Here is a 23,557-nt window from a genome sequence, read left to right as displayed (position 1 = left end):
CATTTTGGATAAAGGTGCTTCATGACAGCAGGAGAAATAGTTTATTTTAAATAGCCTTTTAAAATACATGTTCTATGGAAAGCTTTTCTAGTTAATTTTCACTTAGCACAAAAAAGTGATTACCAAAAAGGTTTAGATCTATAACTTGTATTTTATATCTTTTACAGTAATAAACTTCTAATTTCTAACTTCTAATAAACACAATTTAAATTAAAATATAGAACTGTTTTACATATCCATAATTTTTTACTGATTCCTCTAAACCACGTTAGACATTTACAGAGGTGTTAGCTAAACACTTATGTTCTGTTGTTTCTGCATGTCTCACAGATATTCTTCTTATAGGCAGAGATCCTGCAAGAGTCCCGGATGATGATCCCAGATTGCCAGCGCAGATTGGAAGCTGCATATACTGATCTTCTGCAGATATTAGTAAGTAAAGACTTCTCCATCTTTTGTTTAAAATTTTTTTCAATCTAATATATAAAAGGCCAAAATGTTAAATATTTTTACACTGAAAACTAGCTGATGACATATTTTGTTCACTTACCCTGTGTACCAGTATATTTTAAAATAATTTATAGAGTGTAAATTGTGTTTAAGTTATGCCTCCAGTAAAAGTACTATGTATAGTATGTTTATTCTGCTTATTTAAACTTAAATAAATATATTTGACTTAATTTGTTAGGTATTCATGGTACTAATAATGTACCCCAGCATCTTGAATTATTTGGTTTGGATACATGAATATCTTTTCTTACACATTGTTTGAAATTTTCAAAGATCCAAATGTTTCAAATTAATTTGGACCATAATAAAAAGGATCTGGAATTCTTTCAGATTGAAACCTTAATTAATTTAAGTGGAAAAAAACTCCTATAATGTAGACAGTCCTCTCATACTAACTTGGAGGTGGATAACACTATTAAACTTGCTTTATAAATGTCTTGTGATACAGTGGCAGAGTCATTTTATAAACAATTCTAAGAATAATTAGGTCATCTTATTTCCTTCCTGAGATTAAAGTATAATACTACATATAAGCCAGTTGTTACTATTGTTTGGTGATAATTTGATGAATTCTAACATTTAATAATCTCATTTTATATTTATATTTCTTGAACTAATATTCATTACTAGCTACACAGCTGACTCTTGACTCATAGTTGTTCTCTGTATAACAAAAATTGTCTGAGGCTTTTTCAGGATGACCATATGTATTCTTTGAAAGAATGAGATTTGTTTTCTCACCAAATAGTATTAGGACTAAATCTGTAGAAAGAGAGAGAAATGTTCACATTTTACTTTAGTTTTGACATAGAGCATATTTACCTGTAGGAACCTTTTAAAGGCAGGATAACTTTCCTTAACAGCCAAAAATGAAGCTAAGATTTTTAAATAAAAGTAGGTGAAAGCAGGAAATAATTACTCTATTAAAATACACCCAGAGACAGAAGTACCATCTGTATTTCCTAACAATTTAAATGACTTTTTTCTCTCATGAATCTAGTAGCTGAGAAAGTAATAGAAAGTATTGAAAAATACATTGTTTTGTCTTTGGATGATGTATTTGTGGATGTATGCAACGATATCTTTACCCTCAAAGAGTTTATACTTACTGAGAGAGAACAAAGACATGTTTAGATATAATATTGAGGTTTAAGGAATTCTATGCTTTACTAGTAGTCTGAATTAAGAAATTTTTACTTCTTTTGCTTGTTTTATATTAATTAAACACACACTTTACTCCCTCTGCTCTGTAACTTGTATAGCTTTATCTTTTATTGACCTGACCTGAATTACTGACCATAGCTTTATTTATTTATTAAAAACCTAGCAAAATTTCCTAAGCACAATAACTTATGTAATATTATTTCATTTATTTTTTACCAGAAAAGGTTTTCTGTATAAAATATTAAGGAAAATTTTAGTCTTTATATATCAGAAAAGAAAAGATGTTAGTATTTTGTTTCCTTATGGTAGGGCATATAATTCTCATTAATAAGCAGGCATTTCAGTTTTCTAATTCAAAGATTGTACTTAACTCTAGTGTATCACCAGTAGTCTTTGTCACTTGTGAGTAGTTAGTTGAAGGGTTATTTTGTTTTAAATTTTATTGTATATGTAACATGTTAATAAATCATCATTTTTAACTTTTAGTCTTAGTAATAATAATCCTTTTTGTATTGTGATGTGTTAACAAAGTAAGAATAAATTTTTTAATTTTTTTCTTAAATTTTTATTCACTTAATGTCAATAGCTTTACATGTTTTTCACTTATGATATGAGAATACACAGTGAGGCCAAACCAAACCTATTTCCATTGTTACCTGTAAGAAAAGCTTGGGATCCTTTTTCTTTTAATTTTCAAGCTGTTTACATTGATGGTTTATAATATTTGAGTGAAAATAAAGTACTAAAGTTTTAAAAAGATAAACTTCCTTTTATTATATTTCATTTCAGGAGAATGAAAAAGAATTGGAAGAAGCTGAGGAATATAAAGAAGCACGTTTAGTACTGGATTCAGTGAAGTTAGAGGTCTGAAGCTTTTTTGTACAGAGTGCTTTTTTGCAATTAATCCTAGATTCATTCCACAATTTATTAGTTTTAACCACTGCTGTGTGTTCAAGTAGGATCAGAATGTGATTCTTTTTATGCAGTTACATATATTTTTCTTTGCCTAATTTAATGTGTCAAATAAATGAATTCGCCTAATAAAATTGTTTATTTTATACTTTTTTACAAAATATTTTAATTAACCTTTCATTATTAAATCACAGACTTTTTGACACAATCAAAATCTGTTTGGTTGCTTCATAAGCGTGGCTTGAGTTAAAAAACAGGTATCGGTACCATTTTATTGTTTTAGAGAAAAATCCAAAACAATTTTGGGGGGGAATTTTATTATTTTTATTCACTGTTGTACCGATTAACAATGCCTAGCATAGGGAAAAGAAGTAAAAATAACACATATTTGAAAAATAAATAATACATATTTGGTGAATAAATGCATGAACTAACATCAGTATTGAGTCCTGATTTTTTTCCACATAAAAATCTAAATTTTAACAGTTTATTCTGAATTGGGTTTATCTCCCTAATAAGAAAAGAAAAAACCTGTCTATGGATGAGGCCTCACATATTTATGCCTTCAAAGCCTAACAGTTTTATTATTATAAACTAATGGGAAACGTTTAAATTTTTTCCAGAAAGATAAATTTACACAGAAAACACCAACCATTCAAATAAGATTCCTATGAACAATAAAGAATTGAATTGTATTTTAAAGAAATAATTATTGCCCATTGGTTTTCTGAGAAATGTTTAATGGCTCTTCGAGGTGGGAGAGGAACCTCTCAGTTGTAGCTTTTGCTGATTTTTTGTGTCTAAATTCCATCCTGTGAGTGATTTTAAGCTACTAACGTGACATCTCTGAACACAAAGTTGGGAAGATAGGAGCCAGCTCCAAAATACACTGGCCATAGCTAAACCTGGATTATTTTTGATTAATTGGAAAAGGGCATTGCTTTATCACAAGGTTGTTTTTGTTTTTGTTTTCAGTACAATTATAAGCCCATTACCTAACCATTAGAGTTTATTTTCTAAAAATATATGACAACACATTTAGCTTACGTCTATTTTTAGAAAATGTTTACGAGCTTATAACACAAGCCTAACATGAGCAGCTATCTAATGAACCAAAATAGTAATAATAGCACTTAAACTTTAATAATTGAAAAAATAACAAACTTGAATTTTTGCAACTATAAAATACATAATTAGACTATGGTTGGTCTGATTTGGGAAGTTGCAAATGATCACTAGAAATCAAAGCATGTATTGGATATTTTAAAAAGATTAGAAAAGGAGAAAATAATACTGTTCTTTCCTAGGGTTATTTATAAAGGCTATTCTTGTTTTAAAACACAGAATGTAACATTTTTAAAATCTTTTTATGTGCAGAAAATTACTTTATCAGAGAGTAACATACATGAGAAGCATTTCTAAATTGATGTCATCATCTTAAAACATATTATATGCTATTTTAAAAGTACTTGAGTAGGGGCTAAGAGTGAGGAAATAAAAATTATAATTATAATATAAAATTTTATACTGAGGTTCAATATTAGAGATTTTAGTACCAGGAGACTTAAAAATATTTTGTAAATGGAATTATTAATCACCAGGACAAGTTGGCTTTTACTTTTTTTATTTTTTATTTTTTGTATACTTAGTTATCCAAATATAATATCATTTAAAGAAAGCATTTCAGGTGTTTTTGAATAAAATGTAAAACATTTCATTTCAATCTTTTGCTAAATATATAAATACTAGAGGCCTGGTGCGTGAAATTTTGCACAGGTGGGGTCCTTGGGCCTGGCCTGTGATCAGGGGCCAAGCCCCCTTCCTGCTGGTGCCAGCTGGGGCCTACTGAATGGAGGGAAGGACGACGGGAGTTTGGCTGGCCATGGGGAGGGACCAGGAAAGGTTAGCTAGCCACAGGAGGTTGGCTGTGGGAGCACACTGACCTCCACCAGGAGGCAGCTCCTGCATTGAGCATCTGCCCGCTGGTGGTCAGTGTGCATCATAGTGACCGGTCATTCTGGTCATTGTGGTCGTTCTGGTGTTCTGGTCACTTAGGCTTTTATATATATAGATTGTACATATTCATACATACAAATGGTTTCCTGACCAGCCAATTAAAGTTTTAAAAGAACATAACATTAGATACAGATATAAATATCTCTAAAAATAAGAGAAAAATAATATTGAAAGAAGTTTTATAGCCAGGACCTGAAACTTGTTTATGGGAAAAATTATGTCTTGCCAAAAAGAAAGGTAGATTTAAAAAAATATGTGTGTGTGTCTTTAGACAATTCCTATCACAACTATAGATTTTATACTGGATCTCTCTTTAGGTACTGATGAGAAGCAGCAAAAAGCTTACCATTCTGTGAAGGATTATTCCTGGGAATTTCTGACACATTCTGCTTACATTTTTATGGCCAAGAGGCACATTAAATTAAGAACAGTTGTAAGTAATTCAGCATTAACTTGTTTTTAAACTTTTATTAAAACTCTACATCAGAGTAACAATGGGTAGAAATTTTCAAAAGTAATGTTGCCTTTTCTTCCTGCTGTCAACACCTGACCCTCAACCAACATATAACAGTTACTAAAAAATATTTGTAGAATAAGTGAAAAGCAAGACTATATCTAACTTCTGGAGTGAGAGAAAGAATGCTATTAAGGATTCAACCACATCCCAAACATCACACAGAGCTTTTCAAACTGTTTAGATCACAAACCTCACTAAGAAACATTTTCCATTGTGACCCACTATATACATATTGGGTCTATATATACATAAAACAGAGTATCTTAATATGTACAATTTCTCAGGTGTTTTTTATCCTGTTCCTTTTTTTAAATAGTGATCATGACCACCTGCTGTTGGGTTGTGAAAAACACTACCCTGATAAAATAATATAAAAAGATTATTTTTATAAAAATTCTCTCCATCTATAAAACTTCTAAAGTGTCAGAGCAGTTGTGTAAGTGAATGTGCACAAAGTTATACACATTGTTGGTATTTAGTGTCGTGGTAAAGTATAATCAGTTAACATTTGTTAGGTGTCCTTAGTCCTTGCACAGATAACACAGTGGCTTCTGTAGAACAGATAGGCAAAACAAAGACATACAAATGATAGAACCAAGTAGTAAGCCCAACTTTTCCCTATAGTTTTCTGTACAACAAAGGGCACGTTATTTCTAAGAAAGTTTATAGATAAATAAATAGAAATATAATGTGTGGAATGTGTAAAGTCACCAAATCTAAACTAGTTTTAATGCTATTAGGTTCTAGAATTTCACTTGGACATTCTTGACTAAAGGGGATTCAGTTCTAGTAAATCAAAGTACTTCCCCAAAGGTTTGGACAGCAGCTTTCTGTCTGGGCTTTTAGGACATTTGCATTCTGGTGAGGTATTAACATCCTAAGAACTAGGTTATCCATCCTTATTCCTATTTTGTTCCAGGTGATAAGTATGAAAAAGTCCCTTGGAAAGAAATGGGATGAGTAATGAAAGATAGTTAAAACATTATATCATAACTAGAGGCCCAGTGCGTGAAATCCCTGGGGATTGGGCCTAAACCGGCAGACATACATCCTTTCACAATTCTGCACTGCTGGCTCCTAATTGCTCACCTGCCTGCCTGCCTGGTTGCCCCTCATGGCCCCCCTGCTGGCCTGGGTGCCCCTAACATCACCCCCTCATGGTGCTCCCCTGCCCCCACTGGCCTGGTGGCCCCACACAGCCTGCTTGTTAAGTCGTTTGGTCATCCCTCACTAACCCCCTGAAGGCCTGGTCATAGGCAGCTGTCTTTGTGAGGGCATGACCGCCAATTTGCATATTACCTCTTTATTATATAGGATAGACTAGAGGCCCAGTGAATGAAAATTTGTGCACTGGGGGTGGTGGTTTCCTCAGCCCAGCCTGCGCCCTCTCGCAGGCCAGGAGCCCCTCAGCTTAGGCTCGTTCCCCAGAGAGAACCTAAGCTGTCAGTCAGACATCCTTAGCACTGCCACAGAGGTAGTAAATGCACCTGCCCCTGCCGCTGCACTCACCAGCCATCAGCCCAGAGTTTAGCTGAGTGGTGCTCCCCTTGTGCCAGCACACTGACCCATCAGGGGCAGCTCCTGCATTGAGTGTCTGCTCCCTGTTGGTCAGTGCACCTCACAGTGACCAGTTGTTCCACTATTTGATCAGTTTGCATATTACCCTTATATAGGTTGTTCATTTAAAATTTCTCGACTTTCTGGCCAGGAACATTCAAAGCCTAATATTTAAAAACTGTCTCTGTGCTTATACCTGTGTATTGAATCACTTCCAAATTGAGCAGTCAAACCTGGTTAATCTAAATTACTTTGCAAACTTTATTACATTACTTGGCTTTTAAAAATTCTATCAAATTTAATAAGGACATATTCTACAGCTGGTTATCTTAAATTTTATTATTTGGTCATTTAGATAAACCAAGGACAGAATAATCCTTTGATGGCAAGTCAAGGCTTTAAATGTCATTGTAAACTTGACGTGCATGTGAGCAAAAGCTGTTAAGCATTTGGCATGAAAGGGTTAATCAGATAATTTAGTCCTTCATAATCTTTTGAGTGCTGTAGTTGGAAAGAAATGAAATGCCTTAGAAATGGTGCATTATGAAATAGTTAAAAGTATTAGTGTACTTGAAATTTTCAAGGGTGCTTTATATAAATCTACATTGCACTCCACTGTTAGTCTTAATGCTCTTATAGTATGAGAGATATTTGTTCATGCATTGGACTGTTGCACAGAAAGGTAAAATTAATTTGTGTTACAGTAGATCTGCACCTTTGTTTTGTGCTTTCTGTTGACTGCTGGATAGTTGACAAGGTACTATCATGTCACAAGAGGTTAATATTTTTAATGCACAAAGAGCCCTTTCAAATTACAAAAAGTCCCCTCTATATAAAAGTATAGAAATGCACAGTTCATAAATGAAGAAATGCAAATGGGTAGTTTTTTAATGTTTCACCTCAGTAGTCAAATTCAAATTTCAAAAAATGCAAAATTTTTATTTTTTTAATTTATTAATTTGAGAGAGCAAAACATTGATTTATTCTACTCATTTATGCTTTCATTGGTTGATTCTTGTATGTGCCCTTAATGGGGATTACACCTACAACCTTGGCCTATCAGGATGATGCTCCATGCAACTGAACTATCTGGCCAGGAAATGAAGCAAAATCTTTATTTTTTTAAGTATTTTTTAAAATATATTTTATTGATTTTTTACAGAGAGGAAGAGAGAGGGATAGAGATTTAGAAACATCGATGAGAGATAATCATCGATCAGCTGCCTCTTGCACATCCCCCACTGGGGATGTACCCGCAACCAAGGTACATGCCCTTAACCTGAATTGAACCTGAGACATTTCAAAAATCCGTAGGCTGACACTCTATCCACTGAGCCAAACCGATTTGGGCATGAAGCAAAATTTTTAAAGATGAGTACCTATTGGCTATGTGATAAGGTACAAATCAATGAAATTAAAGGATAAAAACAAAAGTATTGGAAAAGGTATTTTCATATGCAGTTGATAAGATATATATCAGGAAAACATGAGTCAGTCCTCCTTACAATAATTAGAAGCAATGAAGAAATTAAAGTAGGTACTTACAAAATGAATATATAGAATTGTTATGGGTTGAATTATGTTCCCCTAAAAGATATGTTGAAATCGCCACCCCCACTACCTCAGAATATGGCCTTATTTGGAAATAGGGTTTTTGCAGATATTGGTTAAGATGAGGTCCTGCTAGAGCAGGGGTCTTCAAACTACGGCCCGCGGGCCACATGCAGCCCCCAGGGGAGTCTGATCCTGCCCGCCAGGTTTTTTGGGCAGTGAGCGCAGCCAAGGTGTTACAGTAGGAATTAGTAGTTCATATAGTCCGGCCCTCCAGCTCTCTGAGGGACCGTGATCTGGCCCCCACTTTAAAAAGTTTGAGGACCCCTGTGCTAGAGTAAGGTAGGACCCTAATCTTATATGACTGGCATCCTAATAAGATAGTATGATGACAGGGAGAAGTCCATGTGACAACAGGCAAGGTTTGTATTATATAGCTGCAAGCCAAGGGCCACCAAGGTGACACTAGGCGGTAAGAGAAAGCCGTGGAACAGATTCTCACTTAGATCTCTTGAGAGAGAATATGGCTGCCAAAACCTAAATTTTGGACTTTTAGCCTTATGAGACAATAAATTTCTGTTTTTTTAAGCCACTTAGTTTGAGTTGAAGTCATAGGAATACAAAGAATACAAAAGCTTTTTCTATATGCCAGCAATAACCAAATATAATAAGAAAATAAACTGCTACTGTGAGTCATAGAAAACATTTTCAAAAATGATTTGTACTATTTATGAAAAGTTAATAATATCCAAATGTGGTTTCTCCCTATGTCAATCTGTAAATTTGATAAAATAGAATACAAGGTTTAGAGAGAGGAGGGGAATTTTAGAAAATATTCTCAAATCAAATTAGAAAAATGTTTTCAAACAGGTAAGAATGGCTGGAAAGGACATATAAAAAACTATAATGATGAGGGGTAACTCTGCTCACTTAAAACTGTCAAGTTGCAATAATTAAACTATGGTAAAAGGATAGGAGATCCTAGAGAATAGAGTCCAAAAGCAAAAACAAATATATATCTGGAAATTTAGTAGATGATAAGATTTCAGACCCCTATAGATTAATAAATCATTTTGGGATAACTGGCTAACCATTTGGGGCGGGGGGGGGGGGGGGAGAGAATAAAGCTGGATCTCTTACACCAAAATAAATTTTTAAAAAATTCAATATAAAAAGAAAAAGCTAGAAGAAAAGAATTGATGAAGTAATGGGTAAGCAGCTGAGTAGGTTTAGGATTAACTAACAATTTCTGGAAGTTCTGGGCTGTAGGGGTGATCCATAGTTGTCCAGTCTGGGCCTGGGGTGATTAAAGTAGAGAAATGTTACTTCTGGTATAAAAGCTACATAAAGGAGGTGGTTCAGAGTAAGGGCTCTGGATTGGTTAGTTTGCATTTGAAAGTCACACCTGTTGGTGAGTTTTTTGCTGTTTCTAAGAATTGGGGCAGTTTCTCCCTAGTCAACTATACCCCATATACCAGAGCATCAAAAGTATAGAAAATGAGAAATATAGTTAATAAAGAAATGGTCAAACAAGAGTTGAGGTAGAGAGTCATGAAGAAGCCTGTGATGAGGCAAGAGTGACATGGATTTTGGTAGGAGGAGGATGAGTAGGCCAGAGCTTATAAAAACAAAGGTCAGGAGTAATCCATGGGGGGAAAACACCCATTATAGTGTTGTTACAGATGGAATGTAGGCAAGGTATGTATAAGGAGATTTAGTTTTTTCATATAATCAGAAGTCTGGAGGCACGGCTTAGCGCTGATGTAGCCACTGAAGAAAGCCACCAAGGGTCCAGGCTCTATATCACTTCCTATTCTTCTAGCCTTTACCTGTGGTTTTGTCCATGGGGTAACAAGACAACTGATGTACCTGCCTGCACCCATTGAGTCCAAGTGCCTGCCAGGCAGGAAGCAAGAGAAGGTGAAATGACAAATTTTAATAGACATTTCCACTTTTTATCTGGGAGATAAAAGCTTTCCTGGAAGTTCTACCCAATAGATTTTTACTTACATCTCATTGGCCAGAACTGGGCCATATGGTTTATCCCAAAAAACAAGGGTATCTATGGGAGGTCATTGTTTCTAACATTTACGTTGTTGCCCTAAGCAAAATTTAGGTTCTACTGGTAGAGACAAATCCATATGTGAATGGGTTATATTTAGCGATGACTGTCACAGGGAGGAAAAGGAAATAGGAGCTCATCTCCTTCACTTAAATGAGACAAACCATATGAAGTATTTAGCACAATGCCTAGCATATAATATGTTTTCAAAAGAAAAACTTTGCTGCTGCTGCTACTACTATTATTGTTAGCGAAATGTAGTACTTCATGGTCTTGACTTTTACAGTCCCATTAGTTCAATAAATATTTGTTACACTTTTACAATGTTCAGTCTTTAGGTGCTGGGGTCAAGAAAGGGAGTAAAATCTGCTTCCTGCCTTTTAAGAGCTTTCTATATCTGTGTAGACAAATACACAATGCATTAAATGTGATGAAAGCTTCAGCAGTGATAGTCTTGGAAGCTATTGGAAGAGGAAGAAACTTGAGAGCAAGGATACAAATGGTTTCTTATTTCACAGATAAGGGAAGTGGGAGCCACCAGTGAAGTGAAGGGGCTGACCACAGTCAACTAGTTCTCTGTGCAGAGAACCAGGTGCAGCACAAGCCTCCTGATGTCCAAGCTGGTGACCTTCTGATTACACTGCCCTTTCTGAAGTGATTTGAAAATGCAAAGCTGGATGGAGAGACCAGAATAATAAGCCCATGTCTTTGGGGGAGGTGGGCAGGTCATCTCACAGAAGCATAGCCCTTGGCCCAGGAGGAAACGCGACCAGCAGTAGATTAACTGATCTCCCAGGACTGTGATGATGTGTGTGTACCAGCATGAAAATGAGGGCCCTTCTGAGTGGCAGATAGGAGAATTCCTCTGGGTCAAGACTTTTATTCACTCTGTGGTTTTTAATTAGCAATCCTGATTTTTCTAAGGATTGCATTAAATCAGCAAATGCTTCTTGCATAACTCCCCACCTACTGATCCACTATTGGGTCACTAAAATGTGGAAAAAGAATGGAAATTTGGGATCCTGGTGCGTGGCACAAGATTAGATGAGGGGAAAAGCAATAAAATGTCATTTAGAAATATTTTAAGGATATTAAATGTAGTCTGTTCATTACAATGACTATTACATATTTTTATTAAAGATTATTTTGTTCTGTTTGGCATAAAATATAGCTTTAGCTTTTGTGTTTTTTAAGATGATGAATTTAATGAAAATCACAGACTGGCCGGCAGAAACAAAATAAAGTCACATCTGGAAACAGCTGCACTGGCAATTAAACGTCATTTAATGTGACTAATATTAAAAGGGTGGGTTTTTCTCCCCCTGGTATTCAGGATGCAAAATTTAGGCTTCTGGGCTGTTGTATTATAATAGTTTTGAGTCAGTGAGTGTTTAGAAGTCATTCTGATATTTATAAAGAAAACCCCCAGTGAGCCATAGAAGGTGATTCTAGTCAGAAAAAAAAAAAAAAAGAAAAAAAAATGAACAAGAGCTGCACAGTGTGAATTTTAAGAACTGGCATAAATTTTACAGTTTTCCACCCTAAGCATTAACTGTTCTGTGTTTCAGTTCAATGAAATAAAGGCCTCTTGTTTCCCATACCAATCAAGTGACCTCCTGCCTCGCAGTAATTAGTGGTAAACTTCAATATGCAAGCTAAAAGACCACCTAATTAAAAAGTGTAATTAATTTACATAGATCATTCAAAATGGCTAGATTAGATAGCTTATGGAGATAATGTAAAACTCTTTGAGCTGCTTTTATTGGCTTCTTTCCCTGCTGTTCCTCAGGTTCTGAGTATTTTCATGGGAATGAGTTTATCAAAGTGGGAAGGGCTTTGAGGTGATGGTTTTAGCTAATCACTGCTAAACATTTAGAGCTTTGCAATTATTTTTATCAATTACCCAAGTATAAAACAACAAAAAAAGTAGCCTTCTCTTCCTGCTTGGTGCTGAGTGGCCTAATGTTATTAGTGAATATTTATTAAGTGCCTGTTGAGTGCTAGATGCCACTCAAAACACACAGTTATTTTAAAACTTGTGGTGATTAGCAATGACTTCTCTGGCTAGACAGAACTTTGATTCTTCTGATCACAATGAGATGGACATAGGACCCAAAGAAAAGACGGTAGCCTCAGGGTTTCTCCCCCTTTATTCATAATTCACAATATTAAGTAATAGTCTAACTTGTTCCCCAGTTAGAGACATACGGGAGGCAGCTGAACAATGATTCTCTCTCCTCATTGATGTGCATGTGAAGTCAATAAAAAAATATATTTTTAAAAAAAGAAAATTAACTTCAAGTTCTTGGAAGGAGACACATAGACCATGCACCCTACAGCTCTTATCCTGCCCCATTCTCCATTGGCATATAGCCTTTCTTCCTCATCCATATACTAGACTCTAGTAACTAGAGGATATTCATGCACAGGTAGGGTCCCTAGGCCTGGCCAGCAATCAGGGCAGATGGGGGTCTTCCGGCTGCCAGCTGGGGCCTTCCTTCGTTCCTCATTGCCTCCTGGTGGTCACCACACATCATAGCGAGCAATTGAACTCCCAGTAGGTCGAACTCCTGAGGGGACACTTTGCATATTAGCCTTTTATATATATAGATAATCAGCCAGCTAGTAGGGGAGGTTAGAGCAGAATTTACAGGACGACCTGCTGCTCTCTCCATACTACCGGCATTATTGAAATAAACACTTATATATGATTCAACCTTGTCTCTGCTTAATTTGGCTCAAGTTTTGTGTTCATTTGAGGTGATGGTTTTGTCAAGTATGCTACCCTTTGATAAAAAAGCACATAAAAAGGTAGATAGGTGACACATACATATATACATAGTGTATGCATATAAAAAGGTTTAAAAAGGATTAACCTATAGATACACATACATGTGAATTTTTGTTTGCATGCTTACACTTTATCAGGGAGCAAACACAAAAACAGCAATTTTCGTTATCTGTGTGGAGAGAAGCTGGGTAGCTTTGGGACAGGAGTAAGAGACTTTTCTCCCTTTCTGTCTAATTTTAGAATTCCGAACCACATCATTATTTATTCACAAAATAAGATTTTTTAAATACAGAATGAAATGTGTTTATAATTATAATTAAACAAATTTAAAATTAAAAGGATAGTTTGTAGGGAGCAGTCTGTGGCAGAGCAGGCAGGAATCCATATATAATAGGCTTTTTAGGGAAGGGCTTTCGTAGGGGTATCAAGAAAGCATTTGGGACAGAAAGAAAAGCCAATAGGAAGGCCGTGGGGTGCCTGGGATTTGGAGCAGTAGGAAAGAGGTCAGTGTGTCCGGAAAAAGGTGGGAGAGGGGAAAGTGTTTGGAAATGTGGTTCAAAAGGGAACAGATGCCTGGTCATATAAGCCTGATAAGTCATGACAAGGGCTTTAGAGTTGATTATGTGTCATAGAAGTTTGTGGCAAAAGTGTGACATAACCAGCCTGCTATGGGGAGAGTAGCTTGAAGGCAGCCAGGGCAGAAGTAGTGGAGGAGGAGGAGGAGGTTTTTGTTTTTTTTTTTTTAAATATATTTTATTGATATTTTACAGCGAGGAAGGGAGAGAGATAGAGAGCTAGAAACGTCGATGAGAGAGAAACATCGACCAGCTGCCTCTTGCACACCCCTTACCGGGGATGTGCCCGCAACCAATGTACATGCCCTTGACCGGAATAGAACCTGGGACCTTTCAGTCCGCAGACCGACGCTCTACCACTGAGCCAAACCGGCTTTGGCAGGAGGAGGATGTTATTCAAGGAGCCAGCCAGTGGTAGTTGGGTGTGTGGCAGGGAGGGTGGCAAGAAATGGGGGCAGATTTCAGAATACATTTGAAATTAGAGCCAAGAAGGCCTACTGCATTGGATGTGTGGGTAATATAAAGGGATGATTTGACTTGAGCAACTAGTCAATACATATTAAGCACTTATTGTATTCTGGGCACAAAACAGATATTTCCCTGCCCTTAGGGAGCTTATCTTGTAATGGGAGAGACAACAAACAAGCCCTTGCTTAATTAACTCAGTTATTAACACTGTGGGGTGGTAACAAGGTGCTGGAATGGAAGGTAATCACTGGGCCTATTTAGAGGGGTAAGGAAAACCTTGTGGGAGCAGAGGGCGAGGGGAGCTTTCACTGAGATCTGGAAAACTGAGAAGAAGCCAGCCATGTGAAGAATGAAGAGTATTTATGGGAAAGAAAACAGCATGTGTGAAGGCCTTGAGTTAGAGTGGGTATTTCTTTTATGAATTTTAATGAGGCAAAGGTGGCTGGTGTGTAGAACATCAAAGGGGGTTAGGGAGATAGGCAATGGTGCGTATAGGTAGGGTGAGGAGGAGGGGTGTGTGTGTGTGTGGTTAGAATTCTAGAAACAGAGACAGACATGGTACTCCGCCAAGGCATGGCCTAGCAGGCTTGGTGCTAGTTACTCCATTATTCCACCACCAACCTCCTTTCTCTTCTAAAATTGGGTCTCCAGTCTTTTCTTGAAATGAAGAAATTTCCCTTCTTCCAGATCCTTTGGCTCTCCAGGGAGATAGAAAACTTGGAGTTCTTTGACAGCCCAGATCATCTGGTGGTGATAAAGAACAATGTCAACAAAATATTAAAATCAAGAGTTCCCCATCTCAAGTTGACCACATGGTGATCTGAAAGTGGCTTGAGTACCCATGTGCAGTTTCTATGTGGAGCAGACAATCCTCAATCTATCACAAGCCCTACACCAAATTTCAGAAGGAGAAAAAGAACAACTTAACTTGTGGACTGACTGATGGGCTGATCAATATTCTCAATTTACCTCTTTAGCTACGGAGCCCAAATTGAACACAGACCGTGAGAATCTCGAAGGGCTGCCTTCATGGCACATCCTTGTCCCTTGAGGAGTAAATAGCTCTGCTAAGTTTTGGGGCACCCGCCTGGCACAGTGGGGAACTTTTGCTGCTTAGGCGCTTACAGACCTACAGGAGCTGCTTTAGGGGCTACCTGCATCAGGCCTGATTAAAACTTTGCCCCTGCATGGACACCCCAAACCTCTGCTATGGATTAGAACCAAGCTCCAGGGGCCATTCCTGTTGTTTGCAGAATCACTGTGGTCAGTAATACAACTTCTCAGCAAGAACATGGGATGGGAATTAAAAGTGCAAATTACAAACATCTCCATAGTTTTCACTGAAATAGCACTTCCTATATTCCAACTCTGTATGACGCTCAGTCAGTCGTACCTCAACCTCATTGGGGGGGTGTACTCTGATTACCTCCATTTTACAGATCATAGTGGGGAATCTCTGCAAGTAGTGTGTCTTTTAGTAAGAGTTAACAACACTTAGTGCTTGATGGGACTTTCATCACAATCCTGGAGGTTTCTATTAAACTAATGTTTATTTAGGAAGTGGAAATAGACAGGGGTCCAAGGCAGAGGGCACTTGCTTGCCGAAGTATAAAGTGGGGGAGGGATACTGTAGGTAGTTCCTGATTAATGAATATTAAAACAAGTTTCCTTCATGTAGAGACAAGCTGGGAACCAGGGAATGAGGGCTGTGTTCAAGGTACCAGAGGAATTTTGGCTAAACCATTGGGACAAGAACAAGGAAGTTAGTAGATATATCGGACTTTGTAACCTAAGTTTATATATTTCTCATATATATTTGTTCTCTTGACATCTGTAGTAAACTCTTTAAAAGCTCTTTTATTGATTTTAAAGAGAAAGAGAGAAACATCAATGTGAGGGAGCAGTGTTGATCAGTTGCACCCCAACCAGGAATCAAACGCACAACTCCAGGATGTGCCGATAGCTCTTAACTAAGGGGAACCCTGGGAAAGGTTTTGATCTTTGCTTGATCCAGAATAATTAAGGGGGTAGCAGCAACTTAAATGAAAGGACCCAAAAAAGAAGGTGAGACTTGTGATTCAGAGTTGTCTCCCAATTCCTCCTCCACACACAGTCCTGAAAATTCTCTTTCCAGTGCTAACCTTGGAAATTCTGAGTAAAAAAGGGAACCCATTAGTGCAACAAGGTTCCGAGAGGCCCCCAGTGCCTGTTCTCCCTTCTCTCTCAGTGTCAGAATCCTATGTTATTACCTGGAACATGACTGTCCAGTATAAAGACACTGTTTCCCACCCTTCCTTGTAGCCATGTGTGATCAGTTGGCCATGTTCTAGCCAATGGAATTGAGTAGAAGTGATGTGTACAACTCATGGCTTGTTCTTTTAGAGGAGGAATGATACTCTCCATTTCTCCCTTCTCCCTGCTGGCTAGAATGTGACATGGTGTCCTAAACAAAATGGACAAAGGGGACAAAATAGTAAGATAGAAGGAGCTGGGTTTCTGACCCCATGGACCTACCATAACATCTTACATTGTGGGGAAGAATGGGACTTGGTTGGAAAGTCTGTGAGGAGGATTCTCCGAAAGGTCAGGGGCCTCTCAGGGGACCTTGCTGAAGGCAGCAGCCCCTGTCTTGACTTTTCCAAACAAGCCTGAGCCCCCGAGTGTTTTGCTAGAATCTCTATGTTTAGTCTTTAGGCCCAACCTTGTAGAAGCATGTGCTTTTTCAAGGGTACTTACCATACTGATTGTATCTAGAGATTAATTTTAGTTCAAGCTGTTGTTACAATAAAAGCCTAAGGAAGCTGGTGAATGGGACTGTTTGATTGCTATAGCCGAGCAGCCCCTTACCCCTCCCTTTCACAGAAACGTGCGTCAGAGTAATGCATTCATCTCATAGGTCAGGGTCTGCTGATTGGTCCCGGCATTACTATTTTGTTCAAACCAATGTAGGTTTTTGCTGCTGCTGTTGTCTTTTTTATAGCCACTGAATCCTCATCCTAACAAATATAGAACTTTTACCACCTCTTGGAGGTGGTTTCATTTCCCCTGGATAAAAGACTTTTGTTTGTGTTGAAGATTGTGGGTTGTCTCCTAATCCATTTTCCTTTCTTATAACCTTACTGAATTATATAGATTTTGATCACATCACCCCTCAGTGTATGTCTCTCTAGGTTGGAATCTTTTGAGATTTAGTCTGAACTTGTAGAGAATACCTCTGCATTTCCTAAAATTCAACAACTTCAATTTTATTATCTGTTCTCGGTTAAATGGTTCTGGGGACTATTGTCTTTGGGCTGGGAACCTGGCCCATAACCTACAAATGTTTATTGCATTGAATTAAATTAAATTTCAAAAAGCATTTTCTCTTTAAAGAGACGGCATAAATTAAGTTCAAGTTTCCAGACGTCATAGCCCAAGCTTTCATGTGTTATGAAAAGGATTAGGGCCCTACCTGGTTTGGCTTAGTGGATAGAGCTTTAGCCTGCAGATTGACGGGGTCTCAGGTTCTGGTCGAGGGTGGGTTGCAGGCTTGATCCCCAGTGGGGGGCATGTTGGAGGCAGCCGGACAATGATTCTCATCATTTATGCTTCTATCACTCCTCTCTGAAATTAATAAAAATATATTTTAAAAAAGAATTAGGACTTGGAGAGAATTTCTCTACAGGAACCTTTTTCCTCTTCTGCCCCCATCTCACCTCAATTTCCTAGCCTAGTCATATGTACATACCCTTCTTGTCTCATCTTAGGCATCACTTTCCAGACCCCTAGACTAGGTTAGTTTCCTCTGTATTGCTATTTTGTAGCCTGTGGCACTTACTTTTTATTATGCAATCATGTTTGAATTTACTTTTCTGCTATCTATGTCTCTTTGTCAACTATAAAGGAATAACTATACCCACTATATACATAGGTCCCAACCCAGTGCTTAGCTCATAGCCAGTGCTCAATAACAATTTGTAGGTTTACAGTTTATTGTTTTGGAAAATAATACAATGAATGAATAAATGAATGAATGAACAGTCAATGAATGATGAACAATGAGTACTATTATACTCAACTCTCCTCTCTCATACTCATATCAAGAACCAAATTCTAAGTTCTTCCTATGAATTTCTATATTCCAACCACTATCACTTCCTCCATTACTCTCATTCTGGTCCAAGCAACCATCATCGCTCCCTTGGATTATTTTATTATATTACTAAGTGGCCTCTCTGCTTCCATTTATTTCCTCTTCTCCCCCAACAACACACCAATCTTTCAGTATAAATACAGGGGAAACATAAGGATGAGGGCCAAATCATAAGTGAGGGCCCTGCTTAAGATAGCAGTTATGTCCCTCCCAGATCAGGAAAGCCAGGGAGCCTTCTTTCTTACATTTTAACTAGTTCAAGTAAAGACTACAATTCTCAGTCTCCTTTGAGACTTTAATCTCCATTGATGTAGGTATGGCCATGTGAATAAATTGTGGTCAATTTAGTTGTGAGAAGAAGTGATAGATATATTTTTGAGTCATGTCCTTAAAAGAAAAGGGTGAGCTTCCCTCTTCATCTCCCTTCCCAGATACCTAAATTGCAGAGGCAATGGCAGGAGCTGGGGCAGCATCTCAGATTACAAGATGGAAGCCAAATGTTGAGGAAGGCAGATCAACAATAAAGAAGGCTGGCTTCTCAATCTTTTGGAGCTGCTATATCAGCCTTGGAATGTGAGAGAGAAATTAAATTCCATCTTTTCTAAGCCACTCTATTTTGGGACTCTGTTACGGCAGTTTAATACAGGGCTGAGCAAAAGTAGGTTTACAGTTTATTGTTTTGGAAAATAATACAATAATCCTATATAATAAAAGACTGATATGCAAATTAGACTGAATTGCTCAATGCAGAAACTACCCCTTGGTGGTCAGTGCCCTCCCACAGGGGGAGTGCCGCTCAGCCAGAAGCCAGGCTCACGGCTGGCGAGTGCAGTAGCAGTGATCGGAGCCTCTCCCACCTCTGGGGCAGCACTAAAGATGTCTGACTAATGGCTTAGGACCACTCCCCACGGGTGGACATCCCCTGAGGGCTCCTGTACTGCAAAAGGGCCCAGACTAGGCTGAGGGACTCTCCCTCTCCCCGACTGCACAAATCCTATGCACCAGGCCTCTAGTTGATAAATAATAATCCTATGTAATAAAGAGGTAATATGCAAATTGACCCTCACACAAGATGGCCACCCCCATGTGATCAAAGATGGCTGTCAGGGGAGGATAGTTGTGGATGATGAGGCCAGCAGGAGAGGGCAATTATGGGTGACCAGACCAGCAAGGGAGGGAGGGCAACTGGGGGGTGACCAGGCTGTAGGGGAGGGCAGTTAGGGGCAACTGGACCTGCAGGGAAGGTAGTTGGGAGTGACAAGACCTGCAGGGGAGGGCAGTTGGGAGCAACCAGGCCTGCAGGGAAGGGCAGTTGGGGGGGACTGAACTGGCAGGGGAGAGAAATTAGGGGCAACTGGGCCGGCAGGGGAGGGTGGTTGGGGGCAACTGGGCCAGCAGGGGAAGGCAGTTGGGAAGGAACCAGGCTTGCAGGGAAAGTCAGTTTGGGGTGACCAGGCCTGCAGGAGTGGGTGAGAGGGGATATATGGGGTGACTGGGCCTGCAGGGGAGAGCAGTTAGGGTCAACCAGGCCTGTAGGGGAGGGAAGTTGGGAGCGACCAGGCCTTCAGGGGAGGGCAGTTGGGGGTTACCCGGCCAGCAGGGGAGCAGTTAGGCGTCATTCAGGCTGGCAAGGGAGTGGTTAGGGGGTGATCAGGCTGGCAGGCAGGCGAGGGGTTGGGAGCCAGCAGTCCTGGATTGTAAGAGGGATGTCTGACTATCGGTTTAGGCCTGATCCCAACCAGCAGTCAGACATCTCCCGAGGGGTCCCAGATTGGAGAGGGTGCAGGCTGGACTGAGTGACATGCCGCCCCCATCCCCCCACCAGTGCACAAATTTCATGCACTGGACCTCTAGTATAAGAATAAACTGTGTTTCATGTACTCACAACTGTAAACCTATTTTTGCTCACCCTGTATGTTTTCTATCTAATAAATACTCTCCTCCCAAATGCAGCAGCTTCATGGGAATGGGGGGTGGGGAGGAATATGCCAGGAAAAAATATATATGGAAAAGTAAATATCCCTCCTAATGGATGGGTTGGGGGACTCTTGAAAATGAAGAAAGATGGGTAGAATAAATCTTGTTCTAAAGCAGCCAGTAAAGAACCATCTTCTGCCCAGAAAAAACTCACTGGTTCCTTATGTTAGCATCTTGAGAAAGTGTCAGAGGGTGGAGAAGGCAGGTCTGCTGCTTGGTTTCAGGCCCTAATGTGTAAAACGCCTTTGGGGAGTGAATAGAGAATTAGTTTAAGCTCTGGATTTGGGAGCTTTAGAGAGCTTAAGACAGACTTTTAATCACTCTTCACTCCCTGTGGTCCCAGTTGTGAATTTTAATCACATTCACATGCACCTCCATCCAGGGCAAGGTCTGTCATGTTTATGACACAGCATCGTGTAAAGCTGCTCCCCAACCGACCCCACCACAGGAGCCAGAGTGCCACCCTGCCCAGGTCCTGTGTATGGGGCAAGAGCTGCCCACCAACAAAACAGGTTTCTTTTCTTTTTCTTTTTCTCTTCTTTTTATCCTCACCCAAGGATATTTTTCCATTGGTTTTGAGAGAGAGTGGAAGAGAGAGGGGAAGATAGAAAGAAACATTGATGTGAGAGAAACACATGGATAGGTTGCCCCCTGCACACACCCTGTCCAGGGCCTGGGCCAGGGAGGAGCCTACAACCAAGGTATATGCCCTTAACTGGGAATCGAACCTGGGACCCTTTGGTCCACAGACTGATGCTCTACCCACTGAGACAAACCGGCTAGGGCAGTGGTCAGCAAACTGCGGCTCTCGAGCCACATGCGGCTCTTTGGCACCTTGAGTGTGGCTCTTCCACAAAATACCATGGCCCGGGCGAGTTTATTTTGAAGAAATGGCGTTAGAAGAAGTTTAAGTTTAAAAAATTAGGCTCTCAAAAGAAATTTCAATCGTTGTACTGTTGATATTTGGCTCTGTTGACTAATGAGTTTGCTGACCACTGGGCTAGGGCCAAAGTAAATTTCTTGACAACTCTCTTCAACATAGAAACTTTTTTATATAGATCTGGATTAATATCAACCTATATATTGGGTTAGATGAAATAATTTGTTATATATTTGTTAAACTGCATGCATCTTTTAATCAGTTGTTTTCTTGGAATTTAATGGTTTGATAGTTTATTTTTTTATTCTTGACCCAGCTCTTCCCTAGATTCAAATTTACAGGTAGAACTCCTCTGGAGATTTGCATTATTTCTTCTCTGAAACGCTTAATCACAAATGTTAAAGTCTCACCTAGACACCATTCTTTCATAAACTGGGGCTTGTAGGAGGCCTGAGCACCCTGAAGTTGTTTGCAAATATATCCATTTTAATGGGAGGAGGTCCACAGCCTTCACCAGATTCTCAAAGGCATCTGTGACTCCCCAAGATAAAATCTTCTTTTGAATGCAAGAGTTTCCCTCTGAGCTAGTGAGGCTGATTAGGGAAGCAGTAAGTGTGGGTAGTAGTTATTTAACCTCAAATCCTCATCTCTCAAGACTCCCACTACCAGAAAGCTATGGAAAAAAATCACTTACCTAGTCAACGTGCTTCTGCTTGCTGTCCTCTTTTAAAATGGGAACGTCCTATAAAGAGTATTATATTAACTCCCAACACCTATTTATCAAATTACTTTCTTCCTCAGGATCCCATGTTCTTGGGTGGGAAAGATTTAGAAGGTGGGAGGGTCAGATCACACTAAAACAAACAGCCATTTCTCAGATTTACCCTGCCTCCGACAGGCTGCAAAATGCCTGATGGCGGAGGTCCACCGTGGTAGAAAATTCAGTGTAGGACACTGTTGACTCTAAGTTCCACTGGGCCAGGGATCTGTCCCTCTGTTAACCTGTCCCTCCTCCGTGCCCAGCACAGTGCCTGGTGCATAGTAGGCGCTCAGCACATATTGATTGGATGAAAAGGGAAAGTGTGTCCGCCTCATTAGTCACTTTGTGTGGACAATGCGTTTCCTTGTCCCACTAAGAATGGTTCCAAAGGATAAAACTGATTCCAGGAGCCGGTTAACTGTCTAATTAGAATTAAGTGCTGAGGTATCGCCACGCCTGGACATTGGGAACGTGCATGTGTGCACACCTTGGCGTCAAGAAGGAACTCCTAGGTTGTCCCGAACTAGTAATTTGTTTATTCACAAGCCTCCTGTTGTAGGGGGTGATTACACAGAGTCTTTGCCTTTTCGGGACTTTAATAAAGTTTGGGAAATGACGTGGAGAGAAGGAGAACCCTCACCCTCCACACCAGGACTCGAAGCCGGTGTGGAGACCAGCGTTTTCCACGCGCGGACGCCTCCCGCGGGGGTGTCCCTGCCTCTTCACACCCGCTTGTCTTGACACTCCCTTTCCCGGTCAGCCCACAGCCCTCGGGCGGGGCTCCCTCCTGCGCCCGCAGGTTCAGCGCCCGCCTCGGACCCGCACCTCCAATTGTCTGTGCAGGCCCGGCTCCCGACGCCGAGCTGGCCCGGCCGGGCGGACGGGGCCGCAGAGCCGCCCGCCGCTGCTCCCGAGCACGGCTCTTCCGTCCGTCCGTCCGTCCAGCCCCGCCCGACGGCGCCGCCCGCTCCGGGGAAGAGGCAGGCAATGGCGCTGCATCCCCTGGGGGCCGGGCGACGGGCCGGTGCCCCTCGGGGGCCGCGGGACCGCGGACGGGGGAAGGACCGCGGCGGCCCGTTCGGGCGGGCGGGCCGGGCCTGCCGGGGAGCCGGGCTATTTTGTAGCCGCACCATCCGCCCAAGCCTCATTACCACCCCTTAATGAGACCCCTTTACTCCGTGACGTGCAACCGCTCCATCTCATTAAGGAAATCGCTCTTCAATGCTGATTATTTTATTTGCAGCCATAATTATATTTCTTTCGGCTAAATCACGGTTTAATCGAGCCCACATGGAGGGCAGCAGCACTAATTACGGCGGGGGATGCGGCGGCGGCGGCGGGCGCGGGCCGGCGGGGCGGGGGACGGGGAGGGGGGCCGGGAGGGAGGGGTGCGGGGCGGCGGGCGCGGCCGGGGGTGGAGGCGGGGATGGGGGGTCCGCGGGCCGGGAGGGGCGCGCGCGTGTGGCGGGGGCCCGGGCTCAAACACAACAACTTATTACTTCTAATTCCCCAACTGTCACCAAATCACCTGCACGAAACAAGAATCTAATTTGTTAAGCTGGCATGTCTGCAGATGGAAGATCGATCTTCTCTGTAGATTTCTCTAATTGAGTGAATATAGACGCCCGGAATTAGCCGCACTCGGGCTGCGTGCGGGGAGGGCTGGGGGAAGGGGTGCGGAGAGA

At 40.4% G+C, this 23,557-nt stretch overlaps 2 protein-coding genes across 2 annotated transcripts in view; both read left to right on the top strand.

Annotated features, from left to right (window-relative positions):
• The window catches only part of TBCA (tubulin folding cofactor A), a 51,469-nt gene extending 48,749 nt beyond the window's left edge, over window positions 1–2,720 (top strand). Inside the window, exons 3-4 of the mRNA XM_084881297.1 lie at window positions 346–432; window positions 2,464–2,720. Of these exons, the coding sequence (XP_084737423.1) occupies window positions 346–432; window positions 2,464–2,544 (168 nt within the window). The 3' untranslated portion in view covers window positions 2,545–2,720. The remainder of the gene's footprint in view (window positions 1–345; window positions 433–2,463) is intronic.
• Window positions 2,721–4,927: 2,207 nt separating this feature from the next.
• Window positions 4,928–23,557, top strand: part of OTP (orthopedia homeobox) — a 34,344-nt gene continuing 15,714 nt past the window's right edge. Inside the window, exon 1 of the mRNA XM_084881296.1 lies at window positions 4,928–5,035. The gene's annotated coding sequence lies outside the window, so the exon portion shown is untranslated. The remainder of the gene's footprint in view (window positions 5,036–23,557) is intronic.

The sequence above is a fragment of the Pipistrellus hanaki genome, assembly GCF_964339955.1.
Source record: "Pipistrellus hanaki genome assembly, chromosome: 4".
NCBI lineage: Eukaryota > Metazoa > Chordata > Mammalia > Chiroptera > Vespertilionidae > Pipistrellus > Pipistrellus hanaki.
This window is presented reverse-complemented; position numbering and strand designations above follow the sequence as displayed.